The sequence below is a fragment of the Electrophorus electricus genome, chromosome 24, assembly GCF_013358815.1.
Source record: "Electrophorus electricus isolate fEleEle1 chromosome 24, fEleEle1.pri, whole genome shotgun sequence".
NCBI classification, from domain to species: domain Eukaryota; kingdom Metazoa; phylum Chordata; class Actinopteri; order Gymnotiformes; family Gymnotidae; genus Electrophorus; species Electrophorus electricus.
In genome coordinates, this window is record NC_049558.1 from 386,924 (window position 1) to 412,211 (window position 25,288).

General features: G+C 41.1%; 3 protein-coding genes across 5 annotated transcripts in view; 2 read left to right on the plus strand and 1 right to left on the minus strand.

The window, feature by feature from the left end:
* Nucleotides 1-336: 336 nt before the first annotated feature.
* Nucleotides 337-8,315, minus strand: si:dkey-150i13.2 (mitochondrial carnitine/acylcarnitine carrier protein). The gene is made up of 9 exons (XM_027001760.2): nucleotides 7,893-8,315; nucleotides 6,745-6,837; nucleotides 5,988-6,115; nucleotides 5,315-5,405; nucleotides 4,921-5,038; nucleotides 3,679-3,751; nucleotides 3,456-3,565; nucleotides 2,775-2,896; nucleotides 337-2,496 (listed from the first exon to the last, which is right to left on the minus strand). The coding sequence occupies exons 1-9, from the start codon at nucleotides 8,001-8,003 to the stop codon at nucleotides 2,434-2,436; spliced, it is 909 nt and encodes a 302-aa protein (XP_026857561.2). The 5' UTR covers nucleotides 8,004-8,315; the 3' UTR covers nucleotides 337-2,433.
* Nucleotides 8,316-8,897: 582 nt separating this feature from the next.
* Nucleotides 8,898-17,731, plus strand: LOC113572332 (rab GDP dissociation inhibitor alpha). Its single transcript, XM_027001781.2, has 11 exons — nucleotides 8,898-9,212; nucleotides 10,448-10,555; nucleotides 10,986-11,085; nucleotides 11,543-11,677; nucleotides 11,928-12,126; nucleotides 12,328-12,459; nucleotides 12,581-12,680; nucleotides 13,052-13,223; nucleotides 13,557-13,701; nucleotides 14,535-14,589; nucleotides 14,931-17,731. Exons 1-11 carry the CDS (start codon nucleotides 9,168-9,170, stop codon nucleotides 15,081-15,083), a joined length of 1,344 nt encoding a protein of 447 aa, XP_026857582.1. The 5' UTR covers nucleotides 8,898-9,167; the 3' UTR covers nucleotides 15,084-17,731.
* Nucleotides 17,732-21,436: 3,705 nt separating this feature from the next.
* The window catches only part of LOC113572333 (protein kinase C and casein kinase substrate in neurons protein 1-like), a 40,189-nt gene continuing 36,337 nt past the window's right edge, over nucleotides 21,437-25,288 (plus strand). The window contains exon 1 of one of the 3 annotated variants that reach the window (XM_027001782.2): nucleotides 21,437-21,532. The gene's annotated coding sequence lies outside the window, so the exon portion shown is untranslated. Of the gene's footprint in view, nucleotides 21,533-22,230; nucleotides 22,395-25,288 lie in introns of those variants that run through there. The other 2 variants (XM_027001784.2, XM_027001786.2) reach the window with 2 other exon arrangements.

Sequence of the window (25,288 nt, forward strand, 5' to 3'; positions counted from 1 at the left end):
GCAAAAGCAGGGAATTGTGGGACGTGTAGTTCCAGTATAGCTTCACCGTGCCATGTTTTTAGGTCCCTAAATAAATAGATACAAGGCATTATTAGCCTGTTTGACGTTCGCATGGTTCGCGTAGCTTATATTATTTACACCAGAACATTAACACATTTCAACCCTTTGATAACACAGAAGTCCAGGTGTTGCGTTGTGGGGTATATGTTGTGAAAAGGTCATTTTAAACTGTTAAACTGTTAACAGTTTAAAACTTTCACTATTTATTTATTTGTACTGCACAAGACAAACAAAAAATAAGACCTCAGATCAACACAGAATCAACATACGGTTTTATTTGTTTATTTTAAAAAGCATATACAAGGTTTAAATAATCCACTTTGTACAGCCCTGTCATTAAATCATGAAAAAATATAAAAAGTATAAACACATCTTTTCTGTCTTGAATTTGTTAAATATTATGGCACTAATATCGTAGGCCAAGTACATAAAGTATTAATAACATAACAGTCATAGTATGTTTACACAGCCTTAATTTTATGAACAGATATTTAGCTGATTATTAACATAGAATGTAGTCAATTACATAAAAGAGAAACCAACTAATAATGAATGGACATTAGTACAGTGGTGCTTGAATGTTTCTGTGAACCCTTTAGAAATTTCAAAATTTCTGCATAAATTTGACCTAAAACTTAATCAGATTGTGACACAAGTCCTAAAGGTAGAGAACCAAATCAAACAAATGAGATATAAATATTAGATTCTGTCATTTATTTATTGAGCAAAATGATACAATATTACATATCTTTGAGTTACAAAAGTATGTGAACCTTTAGGATTCGCAGATAATTTGAAAGTGAAATGTGAGTCAGGTGTTGTCAATCAATGGGATGATAATCAGGTGTGAGTGGACACTCTGTTTTATTTAAAGAATGGCTCTAGTAAAGCTTAATCTTTATGTTTGTGGAAATGTGTCATGGTATGAACAAACGAGCTTTTTGAGGATCTTAGAAGAGGAGTTGCTGATGCTCATTAGGCCGGAAAAAGTTAGAAAACCATCTCTAAAGAGTCATGAATCCACCAACCCACAGTCAGACAGACTGTATACAAATGGAGGAACTTCAACTTCATTATTACCCTCCCCAAGAGCAGTCAGCCAACAAAGATCATGCTAAGTGCAAGGGGTGCAATAGTCTGCAAGGTCAGGAAGGAACCAAAGGAAACTTCTAAGCGACTAAAGGCCTTTCTCCTATTGGATAAGGTTAATGATTGAGTCCATCAGGAGAACAATGAACAATGGTGTGGGTTGCAAGGAGAAAGGTGCTGCTCACCAAAAAAAATGTCTACAGATTGCGAAAGATTACATGGACAAGCTAGAAGGCTACTGGAACAATGTTTTGTGAACAGATGAGTCCAAAATTCATTTTTGTTGGTTTAAACTAGATGCATTGTTTGGAGAAAGGGAAACACTACATTCCAGCACAAACGTTATCCTTTCCGTAAAATACAGTGGTGGTGCTATCATGGCTTGGCCCTGATTTGCTGTATCTGGGCCAGGGTGGCTTGCCATCCCTGATGGAACAATAAATTCTGAATGATATCAGCAAATTCTAAAGGAAAGTGTCAGGCCGCTTGGCTGTGAGCTGAAGCTGGTAATGTGGGTAATTCAGTAAAATGACAACCCTAAGCATACAACAAGTTGTTCTACCAAATAATGTCTAAAGCATAAAGTTTAGATTTTGGATTAGCCAAGTCAAAGTCCTGACCTTACTGCAATATTAGTGTTGTGGAATGATACGAAGTAAGCAGTTCATGAGAGGAAACTCTGTTGAAGTGGCTTTTGTATGGAGGAATAAGCTAAAATTCATCCAATCTGATGCAGCACTAGTAAACAATTACCAGAAACACTTGGTTATGGTTATTGCTGCACAAAGGGGTTGTACCAGATACCAAAAGCAAGGGTTCACATACTTTTGCCCCTCAGCTATGGATAATTTTCCTCAATAAATGAGGAATATTTCCCATTTGTTTTGGTTCTCTTTTCTCCTACTTTTGGGACATATGATCTGAGGTTTTGGGTCAAATTTATGCAGAAATGTAAACTTCTAAAGTGTTCATAAACTTTCAAACACCACCATAGGTTAGGTGCTTCCTCTCATTCACTGTTGGCTGCATTGCACTTTTGGATAAAGTAGTACTTCATGATGTAACAAAATGAGGTGTTATGTGCAATGAACTACATGTGGTTATTGTGCATTTACAGCATTTGGCAGACACCTTAGAACAGCGTGACTTCTAGAAGTGCTTTCTGGTCTGGGTTGAGTGTAGCAGTGAGGTTGGTTTTGGTTGGAGTGGTCATTGGAAAAGCTGCCAGATGAAAACTGTCATTCAAAGTCTCCTGGATTGGATCAGGAGCAAGCAGTGCAGTGGTCACCAGTTGGGAGCCAGCCAGTTCAAACATTTAAGAGTTACTTCATAGCCCAGGAAACAAGCCTGAGAATAGATGGAAGTACTGATTACTTGTTATTCATAAAGCATACTTCTAAAGCAAAAAAACCCCCCATCTTTTATTATAAAAAAAAAAAAAAATTATATATATATATATATATATATATATATATATATATATATATATATATATATATATATATATATACTAATCACCTAGTGTATCACTTCTTCATAACTAGTCAAGATATCAAATTGTGCAGCCTAAAAAATATCTACAACATAGGTCCCAGGGACGTGTATGAGCAGAGGTGTGTTCCTACCGCGTTGGCAGGGAAGGCCCGAAGCATAACTGCACTCAGACCTTTGTAGAGCGCCCCCGCTCCTTCCTTCCACAGCAGCACTCGGAGCACATCCACCAAGCCCTTGTAGCGTCCGTCAGCAGCTGCAGGAGAGTCAAAGAAGCAGCATTTTTCATTTTTTTCAGCCACCATCATTGCTGGTGCTCACGCTGGTCACTCCTACCACCAGATTTGCCATGTTGAGGTACGTGGAGGAGCTGCTCTCCACTGTTAGCCAGTGTTTTCTCACTGCTGCACGCTGCCACTCTCGGCCTGTCACCTTTTCCCCCCTTTTCTTTCTTTTTGCTCTTTGCCAGTTCCAAAACTAGTCTACCAGGTACTCTGAGTTCTTCACTGTTTCTCTCAGACATGTCAGGAGCAGGAATAGGGCTAAAACAGTCTGTGGGTGCTTGAGGACAGGACAGGGAAACACATATATACATGAACCATGTTTAGCAACTGACAAAACTAACATGATTAGAATGTAAATTAAAATAGTAACCAAAGAAACGGGGTTTTATATTTACGGAGCTTTCTTCAACAGATTTAGAAGTTCTTGCATAATTCTAAACAAAAGTGAATGTTCTAAACTGAATGGTCTGCCCACTGAAGATGAAATCAAATAAAGCCCTGGGGTGACTGTTATTCTATCATGTTTCTTACCTGTTTGAAAGTTGGACTTGAGAACATCGGGAGGAAGGGCAACCATCCAGTTCAAGATCCCAGCAGTGCCTCCAGCCAAAAGGATCCTAGGTGTGCTAAGTTTGTGAACACTGTGTGTGTGGGGCATGGGGAAGAGGGCCAAAAAAATAGAGACAATATAATGAACTGTTATAAAGTCTACAGACCTATGGAAATGTGACATAGAATGTGATGTGATTGTCACCTTTCACCTTCAGGAGTCAGGATGTTTTTTAGGTACTCATAGGTCAAAAAGTATAGACCACTAGAAGGCACATCTAAAGGGATCAGAGCATAAAGCAAGTTATGACTGATCAAATATGAACAATGATCTTAATGATGTTCTGGGACAATATTGTATCAAGATTAAATCAGATTGTTAAATCAATATCATGGGTACAACCATTTCTAGAGGATACAGAGTACTATATAGATCACCCACCTAGCAACTCACACACGTGTGTATGTACACAAAATGCTTTAAAATGACAAAAAAAACAACTGATTTTTAAAATGTTTTGTAAATGTATTAAAGATTATATAGAGCCATTGTTTTGACACTAAGTTTATCCTACTTCTATCAGTGGTCTATAAAGTAATGCTACAACTTCATTGGTGTCCACCTGTGCCTAATTTAATTGATTGGACAGAATTAGGAATGGCACATATCTGTCTATATATGGTCTTTATATATGTGGCAACATTTCTGCGGCCTTGAAAGTGCTCAAGAGTACAATACCCCCCATTGCTCTTAAATGCCACCAAACTTGGCTATCCAGCCAAACTGAGTAATCAGGGATGAAGGGTTTTGGTCAGACAGGGAACCATGAACCGAATGGTCACTATGAGTGAGATCCAGAGTTCCTTTGTGGAGATGGGAGAACTTTACAGAAGGACATCCATCAGTGTAGAACTCTACCAATTCGCCCTTTATGGCCAGAGAGAAGCCATTCCTCACCTAAAAAGAGCCCACTTTGAGTTTGCTAAATGTTCAGATGAACTCTCAGACCATGAGAAGCAAGATCCTCTGTTCTTAGGAAACAAAGTTTGAACTGTTTGGCCACAATTCCCAGTGATGTGAATGGATGGAAACAGGCACTGAGTATCACCTCACACCATCCATGCACTCAAACATCCATGCAGTCAAACACGGTAGTGGCTGCATCATGCTGTGGAATTGTTTTCTTGCATTGGTGACTGGGAGACAAGTCAGGCTAGAGGGAAATATGGGTGCAGAAAACTACAGAGCAATCGTGGGTGAAAACCTTTTCCAGAGTTCCAAAGATCTGTGACTGGTTTACAGTGCATCAAGACAATCACCTGTATCATCCTGCCAAAATTCTCAACAACTTGTTTTTGCTTTGTCATTGTGGAGTACTGTGTGCAAAGAAGTGACTCCATTTTATGATGAGCATGAAAACCTGAAAGGTTCTGAAAATACACATACCTCTGATAAGAGTGAGGACAGTTCCCTTGTAGAGGCTACGAATCCCCTGTTCCTTATACAGTTTCACAGCACAGTCCACAGGCCCAGCATACTTTAGCTGACCGCTGGTGGACTGAACCTAAGCAGCGTCACACCAAGATATATGGATGCATTCAGTAAGTGAAAGACAAATGTGTATACTAATTAACAAAGTTATTATTTTAAATCTTTTGTATGACTGCACCAAAAAAGGTTCTACAGTGACAGTATCTATCCCTGAACCACACAAATCGGGTCTTCTTAAGTAAATAATTCTTTTTGCTTCATTTTCTAAAATGCTGTGTCCTTTACAGATTTTGATTGTTAGCAGTGACTGTGGCTGGCAGAATCAGTTTCTCCTCCAGTCTGTTCTTGCCTGAAGAAGACACTTGATTCTTTCTCCTGGAGCTACAATAACAGTAGTGAAGACCCCTGCCAGCATCCCAGAGAGGTAGATCTGTGTGTACCTGAGAGACAGACAAACAGAGAGAGAGGAGGGAGAGAGTGAGAGAGACAGACAGAGAGAAAGACAGAAAGACAAGGAGAAAGGGAGCGAGACAAAAGCAGAGAGAGAGAGAGAGAGAGAGAGAGAGAGAGAGAGAGAAACCAGCAAAGTGTAGTGGGGCAAGGAATGGGCAAAGAGAAGCTTAATGGAAGGTGAAGCAGAACATAGACTGTTGTTTTAAGGACTGATTACATTCCAACTATCCCTGTGAACACACTGAGTCTGCAAATCTACCTGCCTACAGTTAGCTTATGAAAGGCACTTAGAACCAGTAAACTTGAATGCATTTTTATGCATTCCAAAGCAACAACAAAAGATACTTATATTACTCTTAATACTCATATTTTAATACCCATATTACTAGGAATTATTTCCAATATTAATTGGAAATGGGGAAACACTGTAGCTCAAATCAAAGAGATATTTTAATGCAGTAGGTCTTCTTCTGTAAATCTACTCCCTTAATGCGACATCTTTTTCCCTGAGGTGGGACTCCTCTTGTAGTGCCCCCACCCTCTTGTTGTGCCCCTCCCCTTACACTCACGTATGCGGTAGGGTTGGGTTGCTCTGAAGCAGCTGCTTGCCCAGTCCAAATCCAAAGAAGCTGATGGCCATCATAGGAGCAGCTCCAGCGAGAGGTGCCCCCATTCCTTTATACAGCCCCAGTACCCCCTGAGACACACGAGGACGACAGAAAACGAGGAAATTTACATACACTACAGTTTCCAATGTTACCGCCTTCAAATGTTTACCCACAATGCACTGCCGTTAATCCCTGGATTCTTCTCTATCTATCTATCTATCTATCTATCTATCTATCTATACTTACAGTACTGTTTTATTCTGAAAATTGTTTGTTTAAAAATGTTGTGTACATCTTTGTTGTATTTCCTGTATTTTCTGTTTGTACCTTAATAAAAAGACTGAAAATAATGATATATGGTATATATGGTCATTATACCACCGCTAAAGAGAGAGAGCTATTAAAACTGAAACTTCACAGCTGATGAAGGACAGAAGTGTCCCGTTTCTCTGGAAACCTTCTCTGTATCTTTTATTACAGTACACTGCAGTTACTCACCTGGAAATTTATTTGGATTTATATATATACATACACACACACCTTTACTACTGATCTTCACCTCCAAGAACTTCAGAGGTACTTTACCTGCACAGCTGATGAAGGACCTCTGTCCGAAACATCCTACGTCTCTGGAGGCCTTGTGTACTTCACTGAAATTTGTATTACCTCTACATATTTACATTACTGAAAACTTTGATATGAGACAGTAAAATCTAACCTCTCTGGACACTGTCTTCCGAAAACAGTCATAGGTTCCTGTGTACAGCACATACTGGCTACACGAGGCTTTGGGCTGTGTTTGAAGGCGAACCTGTGGGAGGATGAAGTTGTGTGTAAAGAACCATCATTTCATACATGTCTGAAACGCAGACAGCCTGCATGCTGTCCACACTACAGACTTGTATATACAGTCTATGATCAACACTGAATCCCTTCGCAAAGCATCAGACAAGCACAGACAAGCTAGCAAACAAAAAGTAAATATGGTTAGACTGATAAGAAGAGTTCCTACAGGGAGGGGGCAATGTGTGCATTATCTATTGCCTGCATGTCTTTTGAAAAGTGCATTATTCTCCCCCAAAAGCACAAAAGCACCTAAAGACAAAAATTCAAATACCATTATCTTATATCTGTTTCAGTGACTATCAGAATGGTCAAATTGCCAAATCAAGGTAGTAGTGTACTCAGCACTAAAACACAACCAGTATGACATAACATGACCTTTGAACAGGAATATCTGCAGTTTGGTTTTTGTTTGTTTGTTGAACATTGATTGTTTACCCTGCACATGATAACGGCAAACGCTTTGCTCGCCACAGTTCTCCATTCCTAACGAAGCTTTTAAAGATTCCAGTACAATGAGATGCTCTACAGATCGAAGAGCATTTCACTGATACTGTGTAGTGTTGTCAATGTCTATCTCTGCTAGGTCAGCACCCGGCACTCATGTAGACGACAGTCCAATGCCTGTTGTGCATTTATTTCTTCATTTCAACAGCTATTTCCAGTCTTTCCTGGAATAATCATGAATTTAGATGTGAGCCAAGCAAAGGCGAAATAGCAGGGTTGGCCGAAGGAATACTATGCCACATAAAAGCAAAAAAATAAAAAATAAAAAATCCATATACCTTGTAAAACAATGTCTATTAAACCACACTTAACAGAAGGCAATACACACAATCGCTTACTAACATGCCCTCCAAACAGCAGTATGCCAAATAGCTCAGTGACCGCTGTCAATATTATATTATACTTGCTGCTCCATATTGTTGAATATGTTTGAAGGCTTTTGTCTTCCAGTTACGATTTATTTCACATACGTATGCCTATAATTATTTTAATGTCATTCTGACAAGTATTCGTCACCTTGATGGTATCCAGCGGGTGTCCCGCGAACAGAAGGCAGGCTCCGCCAGCTCCCCCGGCCACGAAGTTCTTAACCGGGGAGCTCCTTCTGGCCGGCGCTGCGTACCCCATCGTGAGCTTTTTTGCTCTCCCGACCAAACACAAATCCAAGGCACAGCCCCCACCCCTTAACGTGTCATTTTTTCTCTACACTTTAAACTTGCTCTATTTGGACTCAACTCAGTTTTACAAACTCTGATCAACACGAAGAAGTTCATCTTTCCTCGAATACACAGCGTCCTCTATCGGTCACCTGTAATAACTGCACGGCAACACCAGGAAGCACTACTAACGGTCTCAAGGCTTTATGATGGTCAGACAATAAGTCAACGTGTGTCATGTCCATCTGGCACTAAGGACTTTAATCGCCTTATGTCATTTTGTTTAGACAAATACATGACGACTGGCTACCACGTTCAGTTTTATATTGTAGTGCTCGGTAATACCGAGATAATACGATATATACCAATATGGACATTTAATTAAATCTACAGAAAATGTAACTAACTAATTATGGCATGTTTCCCCTGTCCGTGGTGCTGAAATCTTAACCTGTTAGTTACGTTAACCTGATGACCGTGAGACTGCCTAGCGTGGAGGCTACTAAAGTTGCACATGGATAACGGGGAGGCGTACCCGTTTACACGTAGCAGTAGTTCCGTGTATAATATTTTAAAAAGAGAGAGAAGACTAAACACTGAAAATGATGTTAGTCTACAATTAGAGCCTCTACATAAGAACTACCGCCATCGCAGTCACACCAACGAAATGACGTAAATTGCGAAAGGGCACATGACCAAGGTCACAAAATAGAAGCAAAATGAAATTGAACAATTTGTTATTCAAAAATGCTGATATAACACAAATAGCACTACAACCTACACGCGATATTTCAGTTTTGACGGGGTCTCTCAAAAACGGAGCAAACAAAACTCGATGGAGCTAACCTACACAGCACAGAGCAGGAAGCGGCGGGAGGAGGGATAGGGCGGCGGCCTATTTGCCGACGCGAAAGGATCTGTACTGGGAGAACAGTTCCACGACGACGAGCCAGCGACACAGTGCGAAATAACGCCCTGCTTGAATTGCATTTCGATCCCATTTCTCTTGAAATAGACAGCCAGCTAAAAGACCGCGATTAAAACTACGGAACATTATTAATTGAAATTGCTTAAGTGTCAAATATCCAGTGCCACGCTCGCAGGGGAATAGGACAACCTAGTAGAGGGAGTCATCATGGATGAGGAATATGATGTGATCGTTCTGGGCACTGGGCTCACGGTAAGACGCTGCAATTCCCACCTGATCAGAAAACAGAATAATTCAAATGTTTAAAGCAGTAAATACGTGTTAAGTCAAGTAGCCCAACTACACAGCTATAGAAACAGCACAGCCTGTATTACGTGTTACTCCAAACCCGTTTCGGCAGGATCCGTAGTTCGAGCAGTACCGTGCATTATGTAATGTCGACGCTGGTGGATGCTGGAATTATTAGCAATAATTCGACTTTCTCCCCTATCTAAACGAGTGGACTACTCTATAAGCCTGAAACACAAGCGCAGACTGCAGTTGTTGTTGTGTTTGGTTCAAAGACATTAGGCTAGTCATTGATGGAGGTCGATTCATTATTTATTTAGCCCCATCAGAAGGGCGTTCATTTTGTGCATTTTCCCTTTATGCTTGACAATCAACGTTTCCTAAGTGTTCGGGATGATCGGGCCTACTGCTGTCGCGGCCCCTACACGCCCTGTAGCTGCCTCTGCGGTCGGTAACCTGAGTGAGTTCAATGAAAAAGAACCTTTCCTATATAGAATACTGTTACTACAAGTTTACAATAGCATTTGGTTATTGTGCCTTATACAATGTTTTCAGATTACAAGGGCTGCTTGAAGCGAATTTAATATTAGCCCCCACTTCATATATGCTGTCACGAAACAAAAAGCCCCGACGCACCGTGTGGTACATGTACTTTATATTGTTACTGTGGTTTACGTGTCACACCATACTAAATGTAGTATTAGTCAGCAACGGATCTATTTAACATGAATAAACAAAGCCGAGCAGAAGCAGCGTAGCAGTAATTTGTCTGTTACGTCTTGGCCAGCCTGCAGAGCCGAGGCAGATATAGGATATGCGCTTTAGAGCATAGAGACCGCTAGCCTGGCTGTCCTCATGTCTTAACAAAGGGTGGGGTTCTGGGGTCGGATGCCAGGCTACACTTCTCGTCGTGTTTGATGCCTTCTGCGCTGTAGAGCTGGTGAGGTTCTAGCTGCGCAGTGCAGCTTCGCCTAGCTCCCCAAGTTCCTACTTCCCCACTAACATGGCTTCTCTTTTCTGGAGCGAAGGTGAAGTAGTGACGTGAGAACACATATTCTTTTGGTGCTGTCCTACGCCAAGGTGCTGAACATGTGAGAAATCGCCCGATGTGGCATTTCATTGAAGTAACTCGAACGAATAAATGATTATTATTGTTATTATAACGTATTGTTATTATTCTTTGTTTGTTTTTCATTCAGGAGTGCATTCTGTCTGGGATCATGTCTGTAAATGGAAAGAAGGTCTTGCACATGGACAGAAACCCCTATTATGGTGGAGAAAGCTCCTCCATCACTCCACTGGAAGAGGTATGTCCACCTAACACATACACAGGTCGGCAGTTTTACAGTAACACAGCAAATACGGAACATCCCCACATGCATTAGACTAAAAGACCTGAAAATGCTCTTCGTGGCATGAACTGAAGAGATTACATTTGTAAAATTGTAATGGAGTCATTCCAGTGATGGGGACATCTCACTCATCTTTGATACAGTCAGACTTTGTAACACATGTAACTACTGTGATATTCACCAAACCAATTCTAACCTGATATCAGTATAATACCATATGTTGAGAATGTGATTGATCCGGCCATATATGAAGTCCTGGACTGGGTGTCAGTTTTGGAGAGACTTCTTCCACCGATGGCCAGCTTGGGCTCATGGCCTGGCACCCGCCCCCTGCAGCCACAAGGGTGCTGGTTCGTGTCTAAGCCGTTGCTTTTGTCCACTGCAGCTGTACAAACGGTTCGGCCTTCCCGACAGCCCCCCGGAGTCCATGGGTAGAGGGAGGGACTGGAACGTCGATCTCATCCCTAAATTCCTCATGGCCAATGGTTAGTGGTGACTAGGGATGGTATCTGTATGTGTTCCTACATGTTGTTGGGTTTTGTCTCTATTCATCATTTTGTACATATAAAGGTAAAAAAAAAAATTTGCTTTATAAACACAAAACTTTCATTAAATTGAATAATATAACTGGATAATAAAGAAATTATAAGTGTAATGTTCAATGCCAAAAAATGACATTTCATATACTACTGCATGTTATGTAGAAAAATCATATTTGTGATTATATTACAAATGATTAATAAGCAATGTATTGTGCAGCTAATTTAATATAGCAAATTTTATAGCTTAGCTCCTAAGACAGTCTCTAAGATTCCCATAAAGGTGTTCATTCACACATAAGCATATGGAGAATATATTGAGCATATATCTAATGCTTATGTGAAAAGTTGCTGTGGAAGTCTTGGAGTAGATGCAAGTGATTGCATCTCTGTGCTTCTGCAGGTCAGCTGGTGAAGATGCTGCTCTACACAGAGGTGACGCGCTACCTGGACTTTAAGGTGGTGGAGGGCAGTTTTGTGTATAAGGGAGGGAAGATCTACAAGGTGCCTTCCACAGAGTCAGAAGCGCTGGCTTCCAGTGAGCCTTTAATCCGTTCACACTGACTAGGACAGCAGACACATTGCAAGAGGACTTAACTAGTTGTGCACCACAAACAACAAATGACTATTCTGTTTTTACACTTGAAGTATCATTTAACCTCAACTGAATTCTATTTTACTTTTTATCACCTAAGTTAAAAATGAGTCCCCAAAACCCTTAAAAATAAAAAATATCTTCTATTATTGTCCATGGTTATTTTGATTTCTCTGCATCTGTCCATGCACAGATCTGATGGGCATGTTTGAGAAAAGAAGGTTCCGGAAGTTTCTGGTTTTTGTGGCCAACTTTGACGAGAACGACCCCAAGACATTCGAGGGCGTGGACCCTAAAGCAACCACCATGCGAGATGTGTATAAGAAGTTTGACCTGGGTCAGGATGTGATTGATTTCACAGGTCATGCGTTGGCCCTCTACAGGACAGACGAGTGAGTGCTGCACTGATATGAGTAATAGTAATATTCTCAAGGAAGACCCAACACCTGATTCACAAAACAGTTCCTGATCATCACGGATCTATTCCATGGTTCACGTACACACTGCTAAGCATTTGTAAGCATCATGCAGTCAGTGTACTTACTGAGTTTAATGTGTCTTTGTCTCTGTCTTCTTATCTCTCTCTCTTTCAGTTACCTGGACCAGCCTTGTCTTGAGACCATCAATCGAATAAAACTCTACAGTGAATCTCTGGCTCGCTATGGCAAAAGCCCATACTTGTACCCTCTCTATGGGCTCGGAGAACTGCCTCAGGGATTTGCGAGGTAATCACACATTTGTATTGTCTCTTAGTCTCTCTCTCTCACACACACACACATGCACACACACATACACACACCAGCTACACTATATTTTCTCCACATATGTTGTTGTTCCCCTGCTCAGGTTAAGTGCGATCTATGGTGGGACCTACATGCTTAACAAACCAGTGGATGAGATTGTTGTGGAGAATGGACATGTGGTGGGGGTGAAGTCAGAAGGAGAGGTACTGTACAGTGACACCTGCTGGTTTACTTGTACAATCACACATGCTGGTTTATCTGTACAATGCTCTGATCTTGGATTGATTCCTTCTATAGTGTTTACCAAATTTCACCAAACTTTGCCAACGTTTTGATGTTGCTGGACTCTTGGCTACATAATAAAAGTAGCACCAGTCTGGGTGAATGTGGGCATCTTTATAGCAGAGGAAGCATACCTCTGCTCTCCATTCTTCCCAGTGGGAGCACATTCTCAGAGACGCAGGATCCCAGTACCAGTGTCTCTCCCTGTGCTCCTTTACTGGGTGCAGCTGTGAGTCAGGCTCCTCTTGCTTTGCTGCTGGATGTGATGGTTTTTCTGTCTTCTGATCCTCAGGTGGCTCGCTGCAAGCAGCTCATCTGTGACCCCAGCTATGTGCAGGACCGCGTGCGTAAAGCAGGCCAGGTGATTCGTGTCATATGCATCCTCAGCCATCCCATCAAGAACACCAACGACGCCAACTCCTGCCAGATCATCATCCCTCAGAACCAAGTCAACCGCAACTCCGGTCAGTGGCCCAAATCCGTCAGGCCTCTGCGCAATGGAGAGCCAAAACACACTCCATATCTACAAACTTTCACATACTGTAGAAAACAAAGCCAATTCCCAGTGCATCCAAATGATATGTTGCCTGTCTTTTATTAGTATTTGATCAATTTATCATGTTCATAGAAATGAGTAGGTTTATGGTTCATGATTTGATCTTAAACCATATAAGCTCTTCGTTGTATATTTTATAGTTCTTTGGATAATTGAATAGCTGATATTTGTTCTGGCCTTGTACTCTCATCAGAAGCATTAGTAGGCTTATTGACAATGGCCATGTTTCTCTCTCTTGCAGATATTTATGTGTGTATGATCTCCTATGCCCATAATGTGGCTGCTCAGGGCAAGTACATTGCCATAGCCAGCACCACGGTGGAGACCAGCGACCCCGAGACCGAGATCCAGCCTGCCCTGGAGCTCCTGGAGCCCATTGATCAGAAGTCAGTAGCTCACACAAACATAGCGAGAGAGAAACGGTGGAGCTTTACTACGTTTTGTGATGAGAGGATTGAGTGAGTGTAAAATCAATAGCTATCTTCAAATGAAGACTGAAGACATCTTCACTGAGTCACCGAGCACTTAATCATACACTGTCAAAAACCCCGTAACTGTCTTTTACAGTCCCCTTTAGCCAGGGCTTTATCCGGATTGTTTGCTTCACACTGACCTATTAATGCAAAAATGAGGAAATGTCTTTGACAGACACTATAGAACACGTTTGTAAGTCATAATGTATGAGGGTGTCTGCTAAGTGCTGAGAAGGTAAATGTAAATGTAAATCCCAGGGGGTTTGAGTCATGTCGTCCAGGATGGTAACGAGAATAAGGCTGCTCAAAAGAGTCATTTCACACCAAACTGGGATGGATTGCCTGGCAGTGTAACCCACCCAAGTGGAACATATATCCAAAAATCGTGCAGTAGTTGAGCTTGATAAGGGGGTGACGCTCTTAAACTTAGCCATACAGCTTTTCATTTTTATGACCAACATTCATCAAGCTTGTCAAAATTAGAGTATTGATCCAGTGTAATTTCTCCTCTGTGAATAGATGAACATAATCAATAGTAAATGGGGAAAAAACCCTGCAGATGAGTAGGTGTGATTGTAGGTTCAGTACCGTTCTCATGTTGCTGAGCCTAATAAGTGACTAAAGTCTGAAACACTGACGCCAAGTTTCATAAAACAAAACTAGGTCAGAGTGAGAGTCAAGTGACATGGCCTGTGGGGAATTCTGTTTCATGTCTGACGGGCTGCTCCATCCGATTGGTCCTGCAGGTTTGTGGCCATCAGTGATCTGTATGAGCCCTCAGATGATGGATCAGAGAGTCAGGTCAGTGTCCCACTCTTTATCAATCATTATCTCAGACATGCTGTTTATGTTAGTGCTTCCATCCTGGTTGATCTATAAAAATGAAAGAAACTAGCATATAATGTATTTATTCTCTCTAGTTAAAAGATACCTAAAGTTACTTTTTTTCTGAGCACAAATCCTCACATTTCCATCTTACGACAGCAGCTCGATATTTTCCATTAGATAAAAAACACAACACAGCCAGCTAGAGCGCTGTGGAAAGTAATTGTATCACAAATTCAAATACGCTATCATTGACACTGATATGTCAGCTTAGCCTTATTATGAAATAAGTGAATGTATGGTTGGTTCCTTCACAGGTCTTCTGCTCCAGGGCCTATGACGCCACTACACACTTTGAGACGACCTGCAACGACATTAAAGACATCTACAAGCGCATGACGGGGACCGACTTCGACTTTGAGAACATGAAGCGGAAACAGAACGACGTATTCGGGGAAGACGAGCAGTGAAGGCATACTGTGTGGGGTGGGGGGCCAGGCGGGGTTAGGGCCGGGGGGCGTGGAGCGAGGAACAGTGTCATCTCCAGAATCCATGGAGTGGGGGAACGAGAGAGAATTAGGGAGACGTGTGATGCTGTTGTCATGCACGGGACCCCAACCCCCCGACCCCAGCACGCTTAGCTCTGCCTTCACACCACACGTGCAAACACAGACACAAATGTGTATTCTCTCTCTTAATTGTCTCTTTTCTGTCTTCTGCCTGTCCTTACTGCTCTCTCCATGCTGTAAGTTTCTGCTGTTATGTGTTTTTCCGTTTAGTTCCTTGTGGTTTGAGCATTCCATAGTGCACCACCGATCTGATAAGTATCCTGATGCATGTCCTGATATATGTCCTGATACGTGTCCTGAAATGTGTCCTGATGCGTGTCCTGATACATGTCTTGATATGTGTCCTGATATGTGGATGTGCATGAATGCTGGGTTCACATATTTGGTTTTTTCCAAAATTTTTAAACTGCCACTCAAGCAGAGAACTTGTACCTAACTTGCACCTAAAACACGACACACAGCAAGTCCCCCAGAGATGCACACACATGCACACAACACACAAGCACACACAACACACCAGCACATACATGCACACATACACTGCACAGCACTGCAGCCTTTACAAAACAAAAGCTTATATGACTAGAAGCTGTTTTTTAACATGGTTTAGTAACAATCCATGTAGATTTTAATATTATAAACATAATAGACCTAACATGCACAGTTTATAGCTATATGAACTAATTAAGAAACAAAACAAAAAACAAAACATTTGGCTCTGTGCAGGAAAGAAAAATGTCCTTAACTAATTTTCTGAAGTGACATGTGAACACTCGGACATCGTGCGAAAGCAGTGTCCAAGACGTCCTCCAGTAGTCTACTCTCTCTATTCACAGGTCCGCAGTCCTGAGCGGTATCGCTGTGATAGGAGGAACCTTTTGGCATGTGTGTCACCAGCTAGTGACGGATTCTCCAGAAATGTGTGAAAACGTGATGTGATGTGCAAAAGAGGAGACTTTGTGTGGCCATATCAGCTGTGGAGGGCCGTGTTTCAGTTTATTAGACATGAATTTACCTTTAAGAGACCAGCAGAAACATGGTGACACAGTCTCTGTGAGTGTAAGCGAGACTACAAGACAAAGGAATTCAAATGTGTCTAGAAGGAAAGTGATAGGTGAGTTAGTGAAGATGGAAGGGGCACATTTCCTGGGAGTTTCTTGACTGAGGAGGACTTGACTGAGGTTTTCTATGTTGTGATGTGGTTGCTTTGACTGTATTGAAATCTCCCCCCCCCCCCTTAATACCTTGAACTTAAACTGTGAAATGTGTGAAGGTTTTACAACTAGTTGCCAACTAGAAGAGATGGTTGGTTTGGCTCTTCGGTTCTAATGTGTCATGCTCCAGAATCTTCTCTTGTCACGGATAGTTAGAGATAGATAGGTTCCATCTGTACACACTGCGTGGAATCCGTTTCCTAAATTCAGTTGTAATTCTGGAATTATCTTAAAGATGAACTACACATGGTACCTGTGCAATATTAAAATGACTGCAGGTGTTATTTAGCATTCACAAGTTTGTAAGGAATAATGGTTATTCAGGTTCTGAAGGTGTAATATATTGCTAATAATCCCCACATTGATCCCTCAAATCAAGATCTCATCCCACAGTGATTAGTGTGCTATTGCAAACACTGCTACAGAGCCGCAGATCAACCATAGGCCGTCGGTCGAGTGCCTTCTCACCTACACACTGACACTTTCCCACTTTCACTCTCATTTTGCTTCAGTCTTTGATTCTGCACATTCACTATCATACTGGCTTGCTTGAGAAGCTTTTGGGTTTACACATAGTGCTTTAGCATCAGAATGATTTAATGGCTAACAGAATACCGATGGCTTGCCTGTGGTTTCATCTGGCGGTCATGTATAGGTAGGATGATTCTGCTCGAGGATGACTCGACATCACGCTAATACACTCTGATACAGTCTGATACATTCCACAATGTGCCCTTGGAGTGCACTGTCACAGCCTGTCTTTGCTCCTGTCTTTGCCTTAAAACTCGACCATTCTGACCATGAGCACCGTTCTTTGAGCTAACACATTCACACGCACACACACACACACGCACACACACACACCCCTGAATGAAGCCTCTTTGTAATGCATTGTAATGCCTTGGTGTGTGTTTACCTGTGAAGAATGGCACTGTAACTGTGTGACAGATGTATGAAGTCAATGTCCCTGTAGAAAAACTCAAAACAACTGGAAACTGAAGTTTTTGTTCTTTTGTCATAAAAACTGCAGTTGGGCTTCGTGTTTCATGCTTACCTTCGTTTCCTGATAACCCATTGATTTGTATTTATTTAATTTAAAAGCAGAATTGCTTTATATTTCATTTTGTGCCACATTCATTGGTTTTGAAGAACATGCAGAAAATCAACAGTGACACAATCTTATCTTTTAACTGACCTAACATAACTGAGGAGTAGTGGCTCATGGGTCTTGTTTGAAAACTAGTATGTAAACAGTACCTAATGTCCTGTTAAACAAATTAAATAAACCAGATGTATGAATTAAAACATATGGAACAATAAAGGCACATGAAAGACTGTGATAGTGTTGGTGAAGTTATGTAACATAGGTCACTCTTTCTTGGCTGTAAGATGTTCTTTGATAGGTTGTTGAGACACTGCCATCTTCTTCCTTTGGGTCATGATGCAGCTTGAGAGCCATCAAACCAAATTTAGCTTTGTGGTCATTATACTGGCTGGGAACAGAACATGATGACGTTTTCACGGCTTGTGGTTAGAAGATGTCCTTTGAAATGACATTGTTATCTCTTCCCTTATGTTGATATGCAATCCTATATTCAACACATCTGCATATCTCATGAATGCTACAAATTACTGTTAAAAACGTAGAACTGAAATATTGTAACATAGTAAATTCAATTCCTTGGCTCTAACTGCAAAAGCAGCATATGTGACAGAAATATGCCTAAAAACTACACCACAAATAAGGTTCACTTAAGATATTGTCGCAAAATAAAAAACGGAAACATACTCTTTGTCACCAGTGAGGGGTGCTAATGTGCTCCCCAATCAACCTGGAAGAAACTGAAGAGCATTACTTCAGAGATAATAACGTATAGACTATGTTTAATACATAATTCAACTATTTGTAAGATTAGAAAATAGGGATTATTTATTATTTATAGTGCTTGTGTACTGATAATATTTTCATGATAATATATGCCAGCATAGAAATGAATGAAAGGTATTAAATCTATATTTAATCTAGTATATTAAATATAAACTAACATGAAAGACACTGAATGCAATTATGTACATCTTTAGAGTGATATGGACATTCCCATTTCTGTTATTGACTAGCATGCCTACGTGCAGATGCAGATTCAGCAAACCACTACTTTGGCCCATAACAACCTGCTGCATCAAAGATAAACCAAATGCACACAACCAGTTTACCCAACTTTAGAATGGCCCGACTATAGGAAATGGCCTTTCATCGTAAATGAGTTGTTTATCACAGTCGACTGGTTGGACTGGTTTTAAGAAACATGTAAGAATGGCCCACAGGAAGCTTCTACCTCGTCTGCACTAATAGAATGGTCTTGACAGTTGGAGAAAAGACCCTTGTGAAAGAGTCATGGAATCCGATTACCCTGCTATTAGTGATACTATGCATGCATTTGATCTCGCTAATGTAAGTGTTCTGGGATTATGGGTGAGCTTCTGGGATTAGAGGTCCTTGCAGGGTCTCGGCACACTGTGCATCACCCTACCATCTACTGTCTGCTCATCTGGAATATTGCTTGGCCTGAAGTCGTGCAGGGTTGTGTGATGTAATGAAGTGGAACCCCTAACATAATCAAGAAACAGCAAATGGATGATACAAAATATCAACAACAACAACAAGAAAAGAAAAATGTTTTATATGCAATATAAAAAAAGATCAATAAAAATAGATCGCCCACCCTGTCCAAACACGGAAAAAGCAATTTCATGATGAAATGACAAGGACAAATAATTCATTAACAACACAAGGCAGAAGCACATCAGCCTCCTGCTCGCGCGAGTCCTGGGCGTTCTCCTCCTCCTGTGTCAACTTTGTCCTAAATGAAGATGTAACAGGTACAAAAAAAACCCATAAAAGACTGAGCACTCAACATGATGAAAACAGAGTGCTGCACACAGTCTAAGTAATCATACAGCACTCTGTGTCAGTGAAACAAGACTGTCAACAAACCGAAGACACACGGAAATAAAGAAAGAATTAATAGAACACAAATTCAGCTCAATACCTGCAGTACTTCCACTGAGATCTATGTGGCATTTGGGGTGAAAACAATTGTTTATTTCTAATCACTGATTATTGACGTGTTTTGCAAAGTCATGTCAGACTGCTGGTGAACTACAACCTGCCATAATGTAACCCTTAGAGTAGGGAAATCCATTATGATTCAGATGAGAGCCTGGTAAAACACTACCCTTTCTGCACATGTTGAAGAACAAGTTCTATAATAAGCAATTAAGCAATAAAAGCTGTTAAGAACTATGAGAAAAGGAGCTGGTGGCTAAAATTTCCTTGAAGGCATGAAATGAAAATTACCAGGCTAATAAACTAGACCAAGGACAATAGAAAGCAAACAAATGTTTTCCTACAGACATTGTATTGCTGAGATGCCCATAACAGGGTGCAGGCAGGAGAATCTGTTCAGGGCCTGTGAGTTATGCCTAAAGCCTAAGCATGGAACGAAATGAAACCATGGTAACCAAGCAGAACCATGGTAACCAAGCTTAACGTGTTAGCAACACTAATCAAACAGCTAGGTTAGCTCCTTTGCCCTACTTTATGTGTGCCACATATTGTAGACTTATAGCGTTTTACACTTCTAAATAGTTAAAGATATACATTATTATTCCATATCTGGGATGTTGTTTAAAATGCAGGCTGTGGTGTTACACTCTATGAACAGTGAATGTACAGGGAAAGTGTACTGGCATTCTCCAGTCAGAAGCAGGCATTTTTGCTTATTTTTTTTAGTATTGCACATAAGTGACAGACAAGCGGAACTCCGGAACCAGAGCTGGTGAGCGATGCAGCTGGTGACAGGAGGGGACCCACGCGCAGGGCCCGAGAAATACAGAGAGAAATACAGGACAAAAACGCGAAACCAAAGGCGAAAGTCAGTGAAAACAGATTAGGTCAAAACAATCACTCCGCCCAAAAACCGGCGGAGGGGAAAAAACAGGCATGAGAAGGTCCGAGAACCCGTGTCTACAACACGCTAACGGAGGCGCTGTGTGAATACGCCTGGCAAACAATAGCGAAATAAAAAGAAGCACTGGCTTATACAGAGAACCACAGCTAAGAGGCAGCCAGGTGTGTGGGGCGGCTCGGCTCGGCGTGGTTTACTGAGGGGCGGAGCTTAACGAAGACATGACCATGAGGTGTCACTCTGCAGCGCCCGACAGGAAACGTGCTGAAACCCACGTGCTCGGAACCGATTCTGCTGAACACATTGGGCACGTGTAAGGGATGCTTTAGCCTTTTGGTCACGTCAGTTGCCTGCGCAATATATATATATATGTGTGTGTGTGTGTGTGTGTGTTCAGTACAAAAGGATATTGAATACAATACGAAAGGTGTCATATTTTATAAAAATCAATTTGAAAACATTGAACTGAATCAGTTTATCAACTGAGGTGACGTTTAGATTAACTTGTAATTATACTGGGATCATCCCAAAGCTTGATATTGTTGGTATCACTGCTTCAATTAGCCCTCAATTAGTTTCCATTAGGAAGAGTGATCTTAGAACATATGCTTGTCTGTTAAATTACAGCTGTGCAGTTACCTGGTCCTCTCTATATGTATAATGGAGGACCTGGCTTTATTTGCAGTGTTTGCTTAACTGTTTGTCTCATTTGTACATGGAACATTTAATAAAACATACATAATAAAAAAATAAATAATGGGTTCTATATTAAGTACATGAAATATGCATTATTTTTACGTAAACAAAGATGTAATCTACCATGATATTTACCTTTCAGTTGCACTGGAAAGCAGATTATAAGATCACATAAATTAATGATATTATATTAAATGGAGAAAATAAGAACCTTTTCCGTTTTCTGCTTTATAACATCTTGCGTTTGATCCTTGGGAAATACTGCATCATTCATGGTGGTCCCCTGAAGAGCTCCGCAGTCGGACCATCCCCCATCTCTCGAGAACGCGCGAGCGTAACGCAACTCCCCCTCGCTGCGTACATCGTGATCTCGCGGATGCGGAGAAGCACACAGAAGCGCGAGGTCACCTTCTGTCTTTGCAATAGAGGAACCGTGTACCTCTCACTGCACAACGCTGGTACGTCATTTTTGGTAGGAGACGCTTTCCTGTTATAGTCTGTGATGAATAAGCTTTGCCGTGCTTATGTATATTTCGCTTGGTGCGACGTACGTCTTCGCTCCATCTTATTGTTTAAGCTCTTTGCATGTTTGTGACAGCCTGTACAGATACACTACCCTGAAGGGGCAACGGTCCGCGTAACGTTCAGTAAATCGTGAGAAACTGATTGATTCAGCTGTACTTGCTTTTAAGATGTTGTGATTAGGGCGAAACACTCAGTGGGTAAGATGAAGTTTTCCAGAGTAACATCATAAACGAGGTTTCGCTCGTGCTCTAAATAGCTGCAATGGACGAGCATAATAACATTGAAAATTCAAACCATAAGACAAAATGCCCCAGAGTAGCTGGCAGCATGAGAAGGCTTTCAATAAAGGGAAGTTCTGAGTTTCACATATCTTTTATTTGGAAGATTTGCGTCATCTATTTATAGCGTGAAATATTTAGGGCCAAATAAAATCCTCCACGTAACGTCTTCAAACGTCACCTTTCGTCGTTTTCAAATCAAATAGCAAAGCCAAGAGCAGTCTGACGTGTAGTTAAACGGGTGCCAAGAAGGGATAAACAAACCAATGAAAACGAGAGACAGGGGGAGACGGGGGAGACATTCAGGACATTTGGATAACATTAACGGCCCGTGATTACTTGCTCTACGATTTTTTCTCTGCCGTTTTGAATAGTGAATGCTGGTGAGGACGTTCTAGTTTCGTTATGTAACAGCTTGTCGTTCACACATCAATCACCGCGACAGAGTCTTTTGCTGATGCTTTTGCGAACAATAAATATTCTGCACGTTGTGGGAGGTAAAGGTACTGGCCTGGATATTCACCAACTCATGTAAGATTTTAAAATGATATAAAACCAATATAATCAATATACAGGGTTATTAAATAGTAGTTATTTATAACAGGGTTATTTATTATCTGGTTCGCATTATGTATTTTGTGCTATATATGTATGCATGTTCTGTTTGATTTAAATTAGTTCTATGTGGATGTGCTATGCGATTATGGTTCTTAAAAATGGGGCTTGAATAATGTATATATGAGGCTCATTTAAGGCTACTTGGCTATTGATTTTGGTCTGGGAGTAACCCCTGTGAAACAGAGCAGCACACACTTCAGGATAAAACCTCCTGTTGTAGGGTTACTATGGCTATCATGAGCTAATTGTAATTTTTTAAAGCTGCTGTGATTATCACAGTATGACCATAGAGAGAAGGGGAGTGACTGGTGATTCATTGTTACTGATCCAGGAAACCCCGGTGACATTAATCACACATTAAGGAAGCCATTTAGAAACTATGCACTTAAAAATGTGACTATCAAGTGATATTTGTGCTGCCATTTGGCATGGCTGAGTGTCACCTCTTGCTATATGACCTGTATAATGTATTTATTTATTTAAGTGAACTATAGTTTTGTGTGTGATATGGGCAGGTTGTTTGGTTAGTGGAATTGCATGGGAGCTGTCCAGGGTGCTGAAGTCAGCATTCGCCTATAATGGCAGGTGTGTCGGAAAAAGAGGATGAGGATGAAAGGAGCTTAATGAATTAGCTATCCAGTAAAGAATGATGTGGAGTACTGCTCGTCAATGTGGGCACACCCTCCAGCTGCGCTCACCTGACCCTACAGCACTGTCTACTATTTAAACATGCAGCAAAGCCTTTAGACTGACAGTTATGGCAAATATACTTCAGCTAAAAATGCCTGACGCCACTAACAAGAATCTAATGATAACTAATTACTCACACTGTGACAGTTATCATGATGCACTTACAGGATGCTTACTGACTCTTACTACTTGCAATTGCTTAGCAGTTTTGACCTTTTTGAATAAAAGTTTCCTTCAAGTACTGAGTCTAGGAGTTATCTATGTATAATGTTCTGAACAAGTAAGACACTCGAAGATTAAGGGAAGAAGTTTATTTATACAAAGAATATAGTTAGAGGGAGAATGCAAAATGCCAGAGAGAGCACACTCCAGTCCAAAAATCCAATATCCAGAGAAAAAGATACAAACAAATCCAAAGGGAGAGACAAGAGGCAAAAATCCAAAAAGCACAACAGGGTCAGAAGCACAATATAGGCAAAGAGAAAAAAATGCCCAGTATGCACGAGAAAGAATAGTGACAATACTTCACAGTGATCCTAAGAAACAGATGAGTTTAAATAAGCATAATAATAAGGAACAAGTTAATTCAATAGTCAGGTGAGGATGAACGAGTAAGTGATCAGTGATTGGTGGAAGGTTGCTCCTTGCTGTGAACAGGATTCTGGGAAATGTAGTGTTATTGATTGCTGGCTGAGCTGGGAGAAGCTGGTTGCATGACACTGTGATGTGAGACAGTTAAGGGCTGGGTGTTAGTTTGCAGGTCAGAGCGGGTATCAGAGGTCAGTCTGCACAGCAAACTATGTGACATACCTCTGGGTCTGCAGTCAGTGAAAAATGCTGTCAGTGTAGCTGTGATCATGAGAGCTGGTGTCCTCAACCTGGTATGTTGTGATGGTTTGAGGAAAAATCCCTCTTTATTTTCCTCAAAATGTTCTGTTTGCTGAAGTATAAAGCACAAACCACTATATGAATCTGTCATTCAAGAACTTTGGTAATTGTGCAAACACAATGAAATTGTAATTGCATCAACCCCAAATGGGACCTTTATATTTGACTCATACTGATTTACAGACAATAAATAAGACAGGAATAAGATAAGAAATATAAAATATCAGCAATTTAAAAGTACAGAATCCAAGAAATATAAGTGCAAAATATAAACAATATACAGTATAAAATACATCTTGCAGTGTTGCGGTGTAACAGATATGGAGTGGTGGTGTGTTGGGGTGTTGAATGGCATGTGGTTAGTGTAGAAATACTGCACATGCTACAATAGTGGCTGGAAACAACATTTAAGTAAATACTGCACATGCTACAATGATAGCAGGACACCAGCTGGTCAGACGGAGCAGATCTATGAGGTCATTAGTGCCACAACTTTTAGGAAGAAGTTGTTGTTAAGTCTCTTTGCAAATGTGCAGATTAATCTGAAGCACCTGACTGATGGGAGGATCTTAAATGGGTGTCCAGGGTGTGTGAAGTTCTTAGTGGATGGTGTCTACGGTGTGTGATGTTCTCCTCACACAACGAGTGCTGTGATGACGTTCTAGTGATGGCAGCTCTGTGCCAACTCCGTCCTGTGCTGTTTTCACACTGTGTTGGAGGGCTTTGGTGCAGCTGCTGTGCTAGGCTGTCCTGCAGGCTGTTAGGATGCTCTCTGTGGTGCATCTGTAAAAGGTGACAAGCAGTTTTTGCTGGAGGTTGGCTTGCTTTAGCCTCTTCTGAAAATAAAGGTGGTGTTGTGTCTTGTGAGATTTTGTCAGCCCAGGAAAAGGAAGCTGAAGCTGTCCACAGCTTCAGTGTGGAAGTGCATCTGATGGTGTTTGGAGTTTTTGGTAGTCCTAAAATCTGAGATCATTTCCTTGGAATTTTTGGTGTTTAAACCAAATTATTGTTTGCGCACCATGTTGTCAGGTTCTGAACATACTCCCTGTATGTGCCTTTGTCTGATATGAGTCCAGTGACTGTCGTATCGCCCACAAATGTAACAACAGTGTTTGAGTTGTGGTTGGGATGGCAGGCATGTATGAAGAGTGTATACAGGAGGGTGAGAGCTCTGTGGGACACCGGTACTCGGGGATGACGACGACGTGTGTTTGCCCAATCTGATTAGT

Coding starts and splice junctions, on each gene's coding strand:
- LOC113572332 (XM_027001781.2), top strand. CDS start 9,168: ATGGATGAGGAATATGATGTGATCGTTCTGGGCACTGGGCTCACG. Junction 11,086..11,542: donor TAAATTCCTCATGGCCAATG/GTTAGTGGTGAC, acceptor GTGCTTCTGCAG/GTCAGCTGGTGAAGATGCTG. Junction 12,460..12,580: donor CTGCCTCAGGGATTTGCGAG/GTAATCACACAT, acceptor TCCCCTGCTCAG/GTTAAGTGCGATCTATGGTG.
- si:dkey-150i13.2 (XM_027001760.2), bottom strand. CDS start 8,003: ATGGGGTACGCAGCGCCGGCCAGAAGGAGCTCCCCGGTTAAGAACTTC. Junction 5,039..5,314: donor GAATCAAGTGTCTTCTTCAG/GCAAGAACAGAC, acceptor GACGCTGCTTAG/GTTCAGTCCACCAGCGGTCA. Junction 2,497..2,774: donor GGGCCTTCCCTGCCAACGCG/GTAGGAACACAC, acceptor ATCTATTCTCAG/GCTTGTTTCCTGGGCTATGA.